The 18,123-nt window shown below is 41.4% G+C and overlaps 1 protein-coding gene across 1 annotated transcript in view; it reads left to right on the top strand.

The window, feature by feature from the left end:
- RFTN1 (raftlin, lipid raft linker 1) overlaps positions 1-18,123 on the top strand; it is a 135,656-nt gene that overhangs the window by 93,818 nt on the left and 23,715 nt on the right. The window contains exon 6 of the mRNA XM_081970869.1: positions 2,038-2,241. Coding sequence (XP_081826995.1) covers positions 2,038-2,241 — 204 coding nt within the window. The remainder of the gene's footprint in view (positions 1-2,037; positions 2,242-18,123) is intronic.

Here is an 18,123-nt window from a genome sequence, read left to right on the forward strand (position 1 = left end):
TGTTCTATTGACATAAAAATAGCTGTAATTCTGTATAGAGAAACAGAGTGCGATTATTCCTGCCTAGTTTATCGAAGTGTTGAGGAAAAGGTTAGAAGGGGGGTGGGCAAATTTGTTCTAAGTAAACAGGACTCCCATGGGATCATGCGGGGGTAACTTTGTAGGTTGTCTTTTGAGTTCCAGCCTGGTTGAATCTTGTTAGGTGATGATGTAATGAAGAGGGGTTTTGCCAATTCCTATTATGGCTGAGGGCTAATCCTATCTTTGTTGGATCTTGGGTGAGGGCATTTGCTTATGACTAGACCTAGCTATACTCTTTATCTCTTAACTGCTGCCATCTGCTGTGGGCTATTGAGGAGGGTGGGGGCTATTAAGAGTGAGTCTGCTTCCTGCCTAAAAACATGTTTCTCCATTTCTCATCCAGGGAAATATAATATTCTGCCTTTTTAATATTTCCTAGAATATTTCATTCTTCTAGAAGAGGGGTAGGTGCTAACTTCTTATAGTAGTAAAGTCTAATTGGAAAAAAGCTACCATAGTATATGAACATGTCCCCTTCCCCTGTACAATATTCCCATTAAAAATTACATCTGGTAAGACATTTTTTTGGGATCCTTAAAGTGGGTCTCAAACATTGCCTATATTCTGCAATTGGAAAGAATAACCAGAGTGCTAAAATTGGGGCAGATGAAAAAGAACAAGTATGATTTAACTTTGTAGTGACCATTGTCATATCACTAATGACAAGGGAGAAAATGTACAGGAGTTTTCCAGAGGCAGAGAACGAACACTTTTCAAACAGTCCCAAAATGTCTCATTTTTTAATTATTAAAAAGAAAAAACATTGTTTGTGATGTATCTGCCAGTTTAAATGTACTGTTCAGGCAATATATAAAGTACCACTTTAGTATAAACAACATGCTGGGAATTGTTTCATTGAAAAGAAAAAAATTAAGTTATAGATAATATAATATTGCAGCTAAATTACTTTGAGAAAAACAACTAGTTCATAGATTGTGATTTTTCTGTACATGTAATAAAAAAACCACAGACTTTTCATGCATTATGAAAATGAAAGAGAAGTTAAGATCTTGCCAAGAATGGAAATTTCTGGAATTAAAGGAAGTAACCGCTTGCTTTTTCTGGATAATAATTCTGTATAGTACTAGGAAGTCATGAAATCAAAACAAAACAACAAGAACTACTATCATAGCAGAAAAGATCTGCTCTGCAATAATCTTTATTGCAAAGATCTCTGAATGTAGAGAAATGTGCCCAATGGCACCATTTGTTACTCTAAAACAGGACTATGTGTGGCAGATAGTGTTTCATATTCAAAGTTTTATATAATACTATTTATCTTTATATCAAATGTTTATTGTTTATTCATATTTTTGTGTAATATACAACCATGGTTTTTACAGTATGGTTTCCCAAATTCTATGATTACCAGTATTGCAAGGTATTTTAAATTTTCAAGGGAAATATAGCCAGACTAGATCTCTGTCAGATACTGCTCAAATTTGTTCACAGGTACAGTTAGGGATACTGTAAAAATATTTTTGAGATATCAAAGGCAGAGTGCACCAAGAAAGTTTGGCAATCTGATAAATCAAATTTATCCATTGTTTTTACTGTTTATGACATATACTATAGTCTCCTACTTTATTTTATTTATGCAGCTATAAGTGGCAAGATTTGATCATATACTTAGATTATTTAATCTAATTGTCTTAACTATATAAAAATCATGCTATATATTTATATTAATTACATTATGCAGATCATTATGTATAAATTATTAAATCATTCAGTTTGTACTAATTACCTAAAACTTTCAATCTTACATGAGAAAATTCAAGTTGTGCTTGTTAAACTTATATTTCATATAATATAATACAGTTTTCTGACTTGATGCTCTCCAGTTGTATAGAAATCATGCCCCAGTACTTTAGATCTTAACACATGTGGGAAAAGATAATGCATCATATTTTCCGGGTCTATAGTTGCTATTTCAACTCTTATATTTTTGTATAGAAACTGAGATTTTGGCACTCTTCAACCAGCCAGCAACCTTGCCGACATCCAGCCAATACTACACTGCAACTATACCAGTAAGAATCATTAATGATGGAAAAAGCATTTTTACCTTAGAAGCCAATTGGCTCGAGCACATGACAGATCACTTCCGGAAAGGGAGTACATTGGTACATGGTATCTTCAATCTTGGAATGATAAATGGTAAGAAATTCTTCTTCTATGTTGCTTACTTTAATTTCCTTAAATGAGTTTCAGTTCCTGACTCTTAACTGTACCTTGCTTTCTAGCTTCAGTTTCAATTTCAATCTTTTTAATAGACTGAAATTATTAACTTTTTTAAAAAATTGTGCTTATTGCCCTTTGAAATTACATGCTATTTATTCTGAGTGTGAATTGCAGGCAAGCAAGAACAATATTTGAAGCAGCAGCAACTTTATAAAGTGCTCATTTAAATTTCTGTAAAACGTGCTGGTTTGTGGAACAACGCTCAGATGGGAACGGATCTATTTAAAATTTAATAAAAAGCAAGCCATGTAAAAGTTTCAATTCAGAGCCTGTGAGGTGTGTCTGAGAGAAAATGGTCAGATCAAGAAGGCATCTAAATTCACTTTAGTGGGGCAGTCAAAGTCTAATAGGTTACATATGAAGAACTGGGCATTCCTGTGTATTAATGATAAATCACTATGCAAGGTAGGCAGATAACTATAGCCATTACATGTACAAATACAGTGTATCAATTAATTGGAATAAATATGTACAGGTCATTCATAGTTCAAATTTATCTTTCTCTTGTGCTGACCATATTCAAAGGAGTGATTTTGATTCCTATCCATCAGTGAGTGTAGTTAAAAGAAAATGACCATTGGCTTACCTGAAGGGTCCTTTTCTGTACACCGCGGGAGAGTCCAAGCAATGGGTTAATTCAGTCTGCTTGCCCTTAGGACTAAGGAACTATTTTTCCTTTAGCCACACCTCCTCCTGGTGTGCTCAATCCCCCAGAATTCTTAGAAGGAGTCAGTTCGTGCGGACGGAGCGAAGCGTCCAAGATGATGTACTGTTGACACGAAGAACCCGAATCCCGGCCTTGAGCGTCAGGGTGGGTTGGACTCTCCCGCGGTGTACAGAAAAGGACCCTTCAGGTAAGCCAATGGTCATTTTCCTGTACACCGCTTGGAGAGTCCAAGCAATGGGACATACCCAAGTTATTGTCCATCTGGGTGGGCAGAAGAAGGCTCCCGGGATTCGGTCTCTGACACAACCGCCTGGAGCACACACCTGCCGAAGGACGCCTCAGCCGAGGCGAAAATGTCCAATTTATAGTGTCGCACAAAAGGAGAAGGAGAGGACCACGTAGCGGCCCTGCAGATATCCAGGATCGAGGCCTGGGTGGCCCAGGCCGCGGAGGTAGCAGCACTTCGTGTGGAGTGTGCAGTGATACCGCGTGGAACGGCCTTGGATTGACTTTCATAGGCTGTCGCAATGCAGGCACGAAGCCACCTGCCAATCGTGGAGGAAGAGACCTTCTTCCCTAGGGAACCAGGCTGGAAGGAGAGGAAAAGAGCCTCTGACTTCCTGAATTCCGCAGTACGAGCAATGTAGACCTTCAGGGCCCTCCTGACATCAAGATTGTGCCAGGATCGCTCTCTGGGATGCGACGGATGAGGACAAAAGTTTGGCAACACAATGTCTTGCGCTCTATGGAACCATGAGTTTACTTTGGGGGTAAAGGTCGGGTCCAGTCTCAAAATGACCCTGTCAGGGTGGATGACGCACAGGTCCTGGCGAACAGAAAGAGCCGCCAGTTCCGAAATCCGGCGAGCTGACGTGATGGCAACCAAGAAGGCCGTCTTCAGCGTCAGGAATCGAAGAGAAGTAGTGCGTAGAGGTTCGAATGGAGGGCCGGAGAGGACCCGCAGGACCACGGACAGCTGCCAAGTGGGGTAGCGATGAACGGTGGGAGGGCGAAGGTTAGAGGCGCCCTTGAGGAAGAGGCGCACCTTTGGGATTTTGCTGAGAGGCAAAAGATGGTCGCCCGACCAGACGGTGGACAAGGCCGCCACTTGGCGTCGAAGGGTGTTCGGGGCCAGGCCCTTGTTGAGTCCCGCTTGAAGAAAGTCAAGGGCTCTGGAAACAGGCGCGGTCGTCGGCTCGATGAGCAGCTCCTCACACCACTTTGCGAAGGCGGCCCAGGACGCATCATAAATCCTGGTGGTTGAAGGGCGTCTCGCCGCCTGAATGGTGTTCACTACCTCCTCTGATAGGCCTTGGCCTTTCAGTTGGTCCCCCTCAAGTGCCAGACGGCCAACTGGAGCCACTGGGGCTCTGGATGAACCACGGCCCCCTGGCTGAGGGAGATCTGGTCCGGAGGGATACGCCACGGAGGAGACACCGACAGGTGGACAAGGTCGGCGAACCACGACCTGCGGGGCCAGTGCGGGGCCACGAGGAGGACTTCCGCTCCCTCTGCGATGACCTTGGAGATGAATTGAGGAAGGAGAGGCAGGGGAGGGAAGGCATACAGTAGCTCGCGGGGCCACTTGCAACGCAGTGCATCCGTCCCCTCCACCCCCGGGGTGAAGAACCGGGAGTAGAATCGGTCGAGCTGCTTGTTGTCCCTGGACGCAAACAGGTCTACGGTCGGCTTTCCGAATCTGTCGGACATCTGGTGGAACAGGCGAGGGTCCAGTTTCCACTCCGCAGGATCTATGGTTGTCCTGCTCAACCAATCTGCCTGTGTGTTGTCCACTCCGGAGATGTGGTCGGAGCGGAGAGATTCCAGATGGCGCTCCGCCCAGCGGCCCAGGGACTCCGCCTCTCTCATCAGTGCTCTGGATCTGGTGCCGCCCTGGCGGTTGATGTGGGCCTTGGTGGCCACATTGTCCGTCATCAGAAGTACATGTTGACGATGAATGGACCGGCTGAAATGGCGCAGGGCCAGGCGAGCAGCTCTCAGTTCCAGCAGGTTGATGCTGTAACTGGTTTCCACTTGGGACCACTTGCCCTGGACAACCAGGGAACCCATGTGGGCTCCCCAGCCGGAGAGGCTGGCGTCTGTGGTGATGACTAACCTCTCGGGCTCCTTGAATAGGTGGCCCTTGAGGATGGCCGGAGACACCCACCAGCGGAGAGACCTCTTCACTTCCGGCGTAACTCGAATCGGCCTGGGAGAGTTGCTCCTGGATGCCCTCTGGTGCGGCAGCAGCAGCCACTGAAGCGCCCTGGAATGCAGGCGGGCCCACGGCACGATGGAAATGCAGGAGATCATTTTTCCCAGCAGCTGCGACAGAAGGACCACTGGAGCCTGCCTCAAGCTCATCACCTTGTGGGTCATGGACCTTAGACCGGCCAACCTGTCTTGGGAGAGGAAAACCCTGCACAAGTTGGTATCTATCACCGTCCCCAGGTGTACAAGTCTGTTTGTTGGAGTGAGATGGCTCTTCTCTAGGTTTAGAGTGAAGCCGTGATTTTTGAGGGATCTCATAGTGATCCGGAGATTCCGCAATGCCTGCTGCCTGGACGACGACTGGATAAGGATGTCGTCCAGGTAGCACTGGAGCCTTATGGGCCTGCGTCTTAGCTGGGCCGCCACTACCGCCAGCACTTTGGTAAACGTCCGAGGGGCGGACGAGAGGCCGAATGGAAGAGCTTTGTACTGGAAGTGGCGACCCGCATAACAGAAGCGCAGGAACTTTCTGTGCTGAGGACGGATGGGGATGTGGAGGGATGCCTCTTTGAGATCTATAGATGTGAGTAGATCTCCCTGTCGAATCCCCGCCAGAATGGTCTGCAGTGACTGCATCTTGAACCTCCGGTAGGCGATGTGCCTGTTGAGGTTTTTGAGGTCCAAGATGGCTCTCCACCCCCCTGAGTTCTTTGGCACCAGGAAGAGGATGGAGTAAAACCCCCTCCCCTCTTCGCCCTGGGGAACTGGTTCCACGGCCCTGATGTCTAGGAGGTGTCTGACTTCCTGGTCCATACGCTCCCTCTTTTGGGAGCAGGATGGGACTGGGCACCGGATGAAGGTCCGGGGGGGGGAGGGACAGGAACTCCAGGGAGAGGCCTTCCCTGATTATCTGCAGAACCCAAGCGTCCTCGGTGTTCTGGACCCAATGGGAGGCAAACAGCTGGAGGCGACCCCCGATGGGCGCCGAGCCCGGGCAGTCACTTTGACTTACGGAACGGCCTGTTGGAGGCCCCACCGCGGTTATACTTGCGGAAGCCGAACTGCTGCCTGCCTCTGTCCCGAAAGGGCGCCCTGTCCTGGGATCTGTCGCCCTGCTGACCGAAGGACCTATTGGAGGGAGAGAAGGAAGAGGCGGAGGTGGAAGGCTCGGAGGCACGAAAGGACTGCCTCCTAGAATAGGGAGCGGCCTTACGTTCCTGCTTCTTGTTTAAGGAAGGGAGGATCTTCCTCTTGTCCTTGGACTCGATGAGGAGAGGATCCAGGGACTCGCCAAATAATTTGGACCCCTTAAAGGGGGCGGAAGCCAGTTTCCACTTATTTTTCTGGTCCGCTTGCCAATGTCGGAGCCAGATCAGCCGGCGAGAAGTGATATTAGAGCCGAGTGCCCTGGAGGCGAATTTAGTGGCATTAAGGGATGCGTCAGCGGCATATTGGGAGGCCGCGATTATTTTAGACACGTCCTGGTGGAGGCGGACGTCTCCCGCCGGGAGCTTGGTTAGGAGCTCGCGCAGCCAGATCACAGAAGCCCTATTAAAAAAGGAGGCGGATGAAGAGGCCCTGATGGCCTAGGCAGCCGCCAGGTGGGTTTTGTGGCACGCCTTTTCCGCTTTCTTGTCCTCCGCCTTAAGGCCTTCCAGGAGGTCGGCCGGTAGGGGGGAGTTGGAGGTGAGTGCAGCGATGGGCGGGTCGACAGTGGGAAGGGCCAGAAGGTCCTCCAGCACTGGCTCCATAGTATAAAGCTTCCTATCTACCCCACTGGGAGAGGACTGCGTGGCTGGTTGAGCCCACTGGCGCTGGATTAGGTCGAGAAACAGCCCCGGAACCGGAACCAGCTCTTGTTGGGGAGCTGGGACATCAAACATGACCGCATTGGGATTAGCCGGAGTGGCATCCTCCGCCGGCGCGGCCGGTTTGGGCTTGATCCCCACCCTGGTGGCAGCCTTGACCTTGTGAAGGACAGATTTGAAAAGGCTGGGCTTGAACAGACCCGCAAAGGCAGGCGCTTCAGGGGGAAGGTCCTCGTTGTCTGAGAGACCTAGCACCTCTGGGTCAGGGTCCTCAATGGCAGAGGCCTCGCTGACCACCGAGGATTCCAGGGAAGGATGGCGAGCACGCTTGCTTGGAGGGGGAGCTGTCTGATCGGGTTTGGGGCCCCTAGGGGCCACTGCAGTGGGACTCTTAAATTTCATGGCCTCCGTGATGCCCTTGGCAATGGCACGGGCCATTAGTTCCTGCATGCGGGGAGATAACTCCTCAGAGTCAGAATCAGGATCCAAGCCCTCCTCTAGGGGGGGTGAAGCCTCACCCTGCATATCGTCTATACTAGCATCCCCAGGGGGAGGGGCCTGCTCACAGGCCCAAGAGGGTGCCGGGGAGGCCGGCTCTGCAAATGACCTATTTGGGGATAGGTCCTGGGACTCCACCTCCTCGGCGAGGACCATCTGGAGATCTTCCCGGAAGGGAGGGATTCCTGAGAGGGACTGCTCCCTGTCTGCCTGGCGTCTGGCCTTCTCAAACTGCTTGTCAAGGGCCCGCTGGCGCCTTTCAGCATCCTTGGCCTCGGCCACAGAAGGGGTTCTGGAACGCTGTCTCCCAGAGCCACCCCCACCACTCTTGCCCGCACCCCCACTCCCCGATGAGGAGGAACCCTTGCTAGGGGCCTGAGAGAGGCTCGGCCTAGTATCTTGGGAATCAGGGGGACTGGGCAGGTCCATAGTCAATGACCACACAAGATGGAGCAAGGCTATGACAAGGCAGAAGTTAGAGAGAGAGACTGGTTGCTGCAAGGGGAACAAACAAAAGATTTGTCAAAATTGCCATATGCACAGTAATTGAGTCAATACGTATGAAATTATCCCCTGCTTAATACCAGTCAGAGGCCCAGGGGTAAGATTGGGGCCTGTGCCGAGGTGCAAGGCTCCGCAGGAGAAGCAGGGAGGAGAATGACTAGAAAAAGCTTGGCCTGCGCTTACTTAGGCCTCCTCCCTGAGCCGGTATAATGACCGTTGGAATGGCCCAGGAACCAGCACCGCTCGCAAAAATAGGCAAAAAAAGCGAAGGTGGAGATCCCAGCCCGAGAAACCCTTGCTAGGCCCTGCCACCTCCAGCGGTCTCCTGATAACGAGGCTGATGCAAAATGGCGGCCATGGCTGGGCGCGCTTATTTTCGCGCCTAAAATGGCCGCCGCAACAGCGTGGGGCTAAGGGAGAGCGAGGAGCGAACGCGCCTCGAATGGCGACGATCGCCCACTCCTCCCTGCGGCAGAGGTCCTCTAGCAGGCCGGGGAACGAAAAATACTTCGACTAAAATAACAAACGAGGGGCCTGGGGACGCAGGAACCTCGCCGCTGCAGCCGCGCCGTTTTAAACGACAAGCGGCAGGCCTCCGAAGCCGTCCCATGAGGATCGGCTGAGGGGCACCCCCCACCACCTTCCAGCTTACCTCCTGGCCTTCAAATGTGAATTCTGCTGGAGAAAAGCGCAGCGATGAGGATAGAACTCACAAGGTTGGGGAAATATTAGGAAATAGAAGTAAAACGCAAATAGAGAGTCCAAGCCAAAAAAGGATTAATTCAGCTCAGAGCTCTAGCTAATTACGTCCAAACGGGCTGACTGAGGAAGAATTCTGGGGGATTGAGCACACCAGGAGGAGGTGTGGCTAAAGGAAAAATAGTTCCTCAGTCCTAAGGGCAAGCAGACTGAATTAACCCATTGCTTGGACTCTCCAAGCGGTGTACAGGAAAACAGAAAAGGTTAATCGGTAAACCTGTTTATTTTCAAAAGGAGAGATGGCCACAAATTGAATGGAGAGCAATTTCATCCAGTAACCAATGGAAATGTACACATTGTCTACTTCAGACTAAAGAATAGCAGAAAAACCACTGGTGCAAATTAAAAAAAACATCATTTTGGAAGTATTGCAGAAAAGCATGCTTACCCGCTGCTTCTGGGCCAAATTGGGGTGAGCTAAGGGTGGTGTTGTACCATTCAGGCCCTTTCAGATGACTGATTGACTGACTAAATAATAAACAAGCAAACAAACAAACAAATATTGAAACTTTTTCTTCCATTCAGTCATTATAATTCTTGGAGACTGCATGGACAGTACCTGCAGTTTTCAGGTAGTGTTCAGTTTTCACTTTTTCAGAAGTGGTTTGTCATTGCATCTTTCCTAGAATTAAGAGAAAGTAATTGGCCCTAGGCCACACAGCCTTCTTTATACCTAAGGAACTAGTGTGGTGTGTGTGTGTGTGTTTGTGTGTTTGTGTGTATGTTTATGCATAATACAATACCATATCATACCATACCATACCATGCATACATATTCCACTTTTTAAAAACTCATTCTGGTACTCCTCAACTTTCAATCACAACTAAGGCCAAAATTTCTGTTACTAAGCAAAACAGCTGTTAGGTTAATTTTGGCTCCTTTTATGAATTTTCTTGCCAGAGTTGTTAAGTGAATCATGGCAGTTATTAAGTTAATTGTTAAATGAATATGGCTTCCACATTGACTTTGCTGGTCCCTGCTTTCCAGTTCCTCCACAACAACCTGTGAGGTGAGGGTTGGACCGAGGGAGAGCAACAGGCATATCTCTCCTGCTTAATACTGGTCTAGAATTTACAGTCTCCTGGTTTCTAAGCCAGCATTTTCTCCACTACACTTGACTTGCTCTTTATGGATACGATGCTGTGCCATGCCATGCGATATAAATATCATCCAAAATTATTAGCAACTCAGAAACACCACATATTTTGCAACTGTTGCATGACAGCTCTTTTTTTAAAAAACAAAATTTTATTGGTTTTTTTAGAAAATAAAAAGGAAAGGGGTATTGGAATGGGTTACAAATTTTGGCAGTTACAATATGTAGAAGGTGTCCCTGCCCCCCGTACTCATAGTATTCATTTAAACAAATAATTCAATACTAAATAATGATAATTTGTCAGCATGTAAATTCAGATAATAATTTCAATCAATTTATATCAAACCGATTTCCTTATTCATTTTTGTGATCTGAGTTTTCTTGGTATTGCCCCTTCTCCCCCCGGCAGCAGGGCTCCGGCCCCTCCCGTGTCTTGTATGTCTGGTGTAGGATCATCAGGTTATCTAGGATTGCTTTATTTTTTTCCATAAAGGCCTGAGCCTCTATGGTTGTATTAATTCTAACTCTTGTGTCCTCCCAGAATATTAACATACCTTCAGGCATCAGCCATCTGAACCACACCCCCTTCTGGTATAGTTTCTTCGCTAATTGTGAATAGTTTTTTCTTTTCTCTCTCACTTTCTTGGGGATCTGTTTCAGAATGGTTATTTCTCTATCTTGCTATTTCAACACTTGCCCCATTTGTGCACTCAGAATCTCATCTCTTTAATTTAATATTACAATTTAATATGTACCTCCCTGGGTACGTTATGTGTTCTAGCATATGCTGAATTTACTCTATAAACCAGATCCAATTCCCACCCCATCTGTTGTTTTTCTTTTTGAATGTATTCAGCCAAGACGTTTGTCATGATATCCCTTAAATCTTCATCATCTGCCTCAACTACATTTTGGAACCTAAGGAAAAAGGACATTCTTTCAAATTCTGTTTTCATTTGGTGGATCTCAATCTCTTGGTTCCCCTTCTGCACCCCTTTCATCTCCCCCCTCATTTCAGCCATGTTGCATGACAGCTCTTGATGAATATTATTAAACCAACTCTTACTACCAACAAGCTGATACATAATCAAGTTAAAAGTAACTTTGGGATTTAATTTCCTATTAGCTTTGAGCGAACAATTTTCTGGAAACTTGACATATTTTTTTTAAAGGTACAAATATATCATATGTAAGTAAAAGTGCATTTTTAGGAGCATAGTTTAGAATAAAATGCCCCTTTGCTATAGCAAGGGACTTTTTTCATAGTATGTGATACACTCTTTTCTGAAGAAACAAGCTTCTTCCTTCATAACAGCTGTTTTTGATCCCATGTGATGACTACAAACCACAAAGTCTTAATTCTACAATTGCTCATTCGCCTTACTATTATGTACTCTTGTAGAGGATAACACTGTTTTTGTCCTTTTTTCATTCTGAGTGTACAAATTTTGGCTTATATAATATTGAAGATTGCATTTAATTAGTTTCATAGTTACTCCTTCCTACAAATTAATTTTGTCTGCTCTTGTTATCTCAAGCCTGCATATTATTTTTTGTCATTCATAAATAATTATGCAAGCAATTTTGGGGTACAGCTGTAAAATGGCCCAAATTTTTTCAAGGGATTGTTTTAGATATAAAATGGGTAGGAGGGAAGAAGTCCTTGGTGAGATGTCAGCAGTCCATTCTAAAACAAGTTCCTTTGTTTTAGATCTGCATCCAGTATTGGTGAGGAATTAAGGAGATTCGGGATAATTGAGAAACTACAAGATAATAGGCCCTTTATTTTTGCTATATTATAGAGCTTGTTGATGCTATTAGGAGAAGTGGAACGATTTGTTTGAGAATTTGGCTGGAGATCTAAAGATACTTAATATTATTGCCGTTCTGCTCTTAAAAATAAAATTGTTTATTTAAGAATTATCTTCCTGTACTTCCCTTAAAGAGTTCAAGGCAGCATACCTAGAGATTTTAGGCAGATTCCTTTTGAATTACTGATTAAATGCAGATGCATTTAGTTTTAGCAGGCTTCTGGTTTTTTTAAAATTATTATTATTTAGTTATTTTGCCTAGTGCTACTGTTAATGAAGATGAGACCAGTATTGCCATCCTAATTGTAAGGGAGACACTGCCACAGAAAACAATGAAAGAAAATTCCTTTTTGTTATCTCAAAATAAATCTATTTTAGCATCTAATTTCAGGATCTAGCATAGTCAGTAGCATGGCACTAAGATCGGCTGGAGTCCCTTGGCGGTTCTTACCCTGACTTCTAATTTGAAAAAAAATATATCCCTAAAAACATTGGAAATACGGCATGCTGCAAAGTTTTATTAACTTTCTTAGAAAATAACAATACCCTGTGTGTTATCTGAAATAATACCCTCCTGGCAGAGAAAGAACAAGTAATCAGCATGCATCATGTGGAGGGATAAGGTTAGAAGAATTGACATGTAACATTGTGATTCTTTGGTGCTTTATGTCCCATGACAGTTTTTTTTTTGAGAATCAAACCCATGCACAACTCTGAGAGTATCTACAATTTATCCTTAAATTCCAAATGTGCTCACTAACTCAAATAAGTTGGGAATTTCTGATCTAGTGTTCACTGTATTCTATGCATAAAGCATTATTCTTTGAGTATAAGTAACTACTATGCCCATCTGTATTTATCTGAAACAGTTATCTCCTATGCCTGTTAATTCATTTTCGTTCAGTTTTAGAATAAAAACTTCAGGATTCAAGTCTGACCCCAACATTGATAGGTAAATTAAACTGAGAAATAATGCCTAATGCAAAACTTTACAGTAAGCTGCAATAACTAAAATGGATTTGAGATGAGCCTCAATTCCACTGATACTGATACTAAATCAGCATTTTATGCTGGCTCTCAATATACTCTTCATTATATATAAATTATGTATATTTTTATTATCAGCATTATTGAAATGTCAGTATTTGTATGATAGTTGTGTTGTGTTACCTGCAGAAGCAAAACAGTACACATTCAGAAATGGAGGCAGATAAAAATATAGAGGGGTGAGCTTTTCATTAAAATCAATTGGTACCAGTTTGAAAATAGTTCGGTACTGGATAAAAATTTGAGCTATCATTGTGGGAATCATATATTTGTGGATTTAAATTTTTCAGGAATGGAAAGCATTTCTAGCATTTTCAACTTATTTCCTCAAATATCTTCAGTTGACTACATCCCATATAAAAACAAGGGCCAACTAATCCGCTATGATGTACCAATTTTTTAAAAAAACTATCAAGGGTGGAATTCAATGAAACATGTTAACACAGTACAAATACCTTATAACTATACAATATTATTTACAGTATACAATCTGTCTTGCCTCCCGGAGCTCTGAGTGCATCCATGGGAGCCTTTTCTTATTTAAATCACCAGAGCAATACCCTTCTTGAGTCAACTTGGATGAAAAAAGAATAACAGACCAAGGATACCAGTAATCTCCATGGTTAAGTGGGGATTGAATAAATGTCTCCCTGGTGTCAATGGACCACTTTAAAAAGTAGCTTATTTTGTGAATCAAATGAAAGCAGTTTCTAGAATGTTTCCTGTTGTATTATAGCCGTAAATGCCATCACCAATTAAAATGTTCAGTGAAAATCTTTGTTGAAATTATACTGAGGGAGAGATTTTTTTAAAAAAATGCTTTAGAAAGGGAATTTTAAGGACACTTAAGTGAATGCTTTCCTTGGGGTTTGGGTGGGGCTTGTTTGTGTGCGCTCAAAATGTACATTGTTAACTAACTTATTTGAAGACATATGGTTTTATTTATTTATTTATTTATTTATTTATTTATTTATTTATTTATTTATTTATTTGCACATACAGGAACAAATGCATAATGTAGTTTCAAAAGTATGAATCATTAGAAATGATGTATGTCAAATAAGGTTGTTTTTAATTGGATTTCTGGATCATTATCAATTATTGCTTAACATCTTAAATGGTGCATATGAAAAGCATTATCTTATTGTTTAAACACATAGAATAGTGCATTAACAAGACTCTGGAGATTTTCCCAAAGAATACAAATTAAAGTTCCTTCAGAAAGAGTATTGCATGTTGGCTTAACAGTTCACAAGCAAAATAAATTTAAATTTGTATGATGAGTCTAAGGATTGGAATTCACTGGTACAGATCAGCCTGCTTCTAGGCAAGCCTTCTAATTGTAGTTCTATAAACTATGATAAGATAATAACATTGCAGAGATTAAGATTATTTTCTGAGGAAAGTTAAATTTAATTTTCGGTCCAAGGAAAATCATGTTATTGAATAAAAGCATTATTTGCTTTCAGAATTGCATTCAGATTGAAAAATCAGCAATAACATTGTAATAATAAGATGCCAATTCCATTCTATAGGATATTTAGCAAGTTTGCTATTAAGTAAAGCCATCATCAAATGAAATGAGTAATAAGTATGATTATTGAACTCAAGTAATTCATATTTACACTTACTGAGAAATGGAAAATTTGACTTATTGTAAAATTCTTACACACACACACACACACACACAATGTTCTACATATAACTCAAATGCACAAACAGACACTGTTATTCATAACAACTATTTGTGTTCTTGTTGCTTATCAGGTTGTGGCAGAAAAGTCACTAAACTATGATATCACAAATCATAATCAGGGAAAGAAACACCCCTGATAAAAAAGCAGCCATAGTGGTTGTAAAAGGCAGATTTGCAGGACAAACACCTATATTATACATGGGTGAGTGAGTTTTATAGTAATAACTATAATGCAAAGGTTAAGCTTTGTATGAAGCATTTAATAGTTCAAAGGAAACAGAGAACGCAAGGACTCATTGCTCCCCAGTAGTATGATTGTCATCATAGCAGAAGAGTTTTTTTTCATAGCTGCCTTGTAAATCATGTGCAGGAACATTAAACTGACATTTTGCCCAGCAGAACAGCATCAAATATTTATATACCCAAGTGAAAATAATCTTTTGAGCTCAGTGAAGGAGCATCCCCCCCATTAATAAAAAATTCAGTGATAATGGAACTTTCTCTTTTAAAGGGAGGGAGTAACCTTTTACATGAGCTGATTGAAGGTAACGAAAAATAATTATTATGGCAGAGCTTGAGCTGAAAAGACTTAGCATTTAGTTTAATGGCTATGTGATACGGTGATTAGAACAAATGAGACATTGCTTGGCTATCTAATATTATGGCTTAACTAAGTAAATAGAATATGTTGAGATATATAGGTTTAATCACATAAAATGGGGCAAGTAAAACAAGTTAACTACTCAGGGAGTTAATGAAAACAAGAAGGTTTAAATAGATGGTCTTAAAATAATACATCAGAAATTCAATTCTTGATGACTTTTCATAATTGCATTGCCAACACGTACAATTTTCTACTAAAAAATAGTGGAAATGTTTGTTTGGCAAACAGAATTGCCATTGTAGAGCTCTAAGTATATGGAGGCAGGGTAGTTAATACTGCTTCAATAGGGGCACAAATGTGTATGATATTTTAAAAACAAGGTGCTTTAATTTATTTTTCTCTAATGTGATTTCAGTTGGAATGATGGCCTCCATGTATTTCTACAAGTTTTTATCAGAAAGAAAAAGTAGCCCAGAAATTGTGATTTGATATCTTATATAGGCAAATACTTCAAAAAGACCTTATAAAAGAATTAGTAAGTTGATTCAAGATCAGGCAGCATAGACAGGAAGAAGAGTTTAGTGAGCTGATGTAGTGTTTTCTTTGCTTGTTTTTACCAGTTACTGATGTTCATCATTAGCCTTTCCACTATGCTTTCTTCCTACCATGCTTTCTTCTTCTACGGGGCAACCTTTAAGTTCAAAAGACGAGTCTATGAATATTCATTTGCTCTTGATATGGATTACTCACAATGAGACTGGATCTTTCCTTGTACCACATTTCCAGCTATTATTTAATGGTTTTCAGAGGCTACAAATGCATTGTGTGATAGAACTACACATGCCAAACTTTGTTGATTGCCTTAATAATTTTATTTTTTGACTGAAGTAAAAGAAACATCTTAGGTATTTGCTGGCTTGCACTTGACACATCTCAGTAGGTATCTTCTTCAGTGATATAAATTGACCCTGGGCAATCAGGACAGATAATCTACAGCCATGTTCTCTTTCACTGGTACATGTTCAATGATGAATTTATATGGTTGTACTATCAGTGACAATTGAGTCAATATTGTCTTAGTTTGATGCATGAAGTATAATAACTTAAAGCCTGATGATTAGTGAAAAGTTTAAATGACTTTCCTATTAAATAATAATGTAGATATATAAGTGCCATTAGATAGCTAGACACTCCTGTTCTATAATGGAGTAGCTTGTTTCTCAAGATAATAGTTTCCTTTTGTTCCTCAAGCCAATCCATTCTTTCACCTAAGTAAATATTGAAGCCTGGTAATACAATTCCCAATCTGGTAGTCCAAAACCACCTTTATTTTTAGAATCTTGCAACATTTTCAAACTTATCCTTACTTTTTTCCGTTGCCAAATATATTTTAATATTATTTTATTTAATTATTCAAAATATATTTTAATATTATTTTATTTAATTATTCAAAATATTTTCCAGTTTTATTGGAATTGTTTGAAATAAATATAGTAAGCAAGATATTCATTTTTATAGTGGCTACTCTTCCCATCAATGATGATTGTAGATTTTTTCACTTCTCCAAATCTGATTTAATTTGTTGCGTCAATTTATAATAATTATTTTCTTTAATTGTTACATACCTTGCTGTTAATTGAATTCCTAAATATTTAACTTGCTTGACTATCCGTATATCTATTTTCCTCATTGGTTCTTTTTTCTGTGTATCTGTAACATTTTAAACTATTATTTGGGTTTTTTATTAGTTTCTTTTCAGTCTCGCAACTTTACCGTATTCTTCTATTTTCCTAATTAGTTTAAGTCCATTTTCTTGTGGGTCTTCCAAGATAAAGACCAAATCATCTGCGAATGCCTGTAGTTTATATTGTTCATTTTTTTTATTTGCATACCTTTAACTTCTGTATCTTGTCTAATATTTCTATTTAATACTTCCAGCGTCAATATAAATAGTAAAGGAGATAGTGGACATCCTTTTCTTGTGCCTTTTTTTATACTAAAATTTTCCGACGTGCCTCCTATTGACCTTGGAGGGACATGATCTTGAATTAGGTTAGCATGCTTTTTTATGGTATGGAAAAACAAGATACATAACTTTTTCCAAAGACACTATGTTAGAAATGCGTTATCATTAGTGTGGGACAAAATTAAAGAATAACATTATTTGGAAATACCAGTCTGGCTCTCCACAATGGAGGCACTGATTTATTCAAATGGTATTGATAGAGAAGGTTACCAGATATAAAGATATTTTAAATGAAAAGGGAGAACTTAAAACTAAACAGGAACTGAGTGATCAAGGAATTGAGCTAACATGGTGGTCATATGTGCAGATACAATCTAGATACGAGAAGGATATTAAAATGTATGGTTTAAATAAAGAATTAACAGAATTAGAACAGCTATTAAGAGGAACAGATGAAAATTAATAAAGAAAATATATATCTATTTGTTAAGTATTAAGATGGAAGAGGAACAAGTACAAGAGACAACTGATAGTACGGGTTAAAGATTTTGGCTATTTAATTGAGTTAGATAAATGGCAGAAATTATGGGATAGAAATTACAAATTAACAATGTCTACTGCATACAAAGAAAATATTTATAAAATGTTTTATAGATGACATTTTCCGCCTTCAAGCATACTTCACATTCTGAAATGCCCTGTCATGTTCCTCAGTTCATGTAACTTTTGTTGGTTTAGCCTTCTGAATAAGATTGGTCAAAGGAGCAACTAAATCCAAAAAATTGGGGATGAACTAGTATTGATACCATATTCAAAATGAATTGCTTTTTAATTATTTAGTTAAACCGGATGGGGGTTGGCTTCCACTTAAAATCTCTGTGGCTTACTATGTATCCTGTGCATTTGATATCCAGATAGGCCCAGGTTATATTTTAACAATGTAACAGTCCTGCCTTTAGTAAATGCTTAGACACTTGATGATGATGGGCCAAGTGATCTTGCCAGAAATCGGTAGAGATGCCTGTATCATCTAAGTAATACAACTGTAAATTCTTTACACCAATATAGCAGTAGATCCTTAGCCCCCTGAAATGTTGTTGGACTTTGTGGAGTCAGAACTACACTATAAT

This window comes from Natrix helvetica (assembly GCF_964273705.1).
Source record: "Natrix helvetica genome assembly, chromosome: Z".
In the NCBI taxonomy this organism is placed as follows: Eukaryota; Metazoa; Chordata; class Lepidosauria; order Squamata; family Natricidae; genus Natrix; species Natrix helvetica.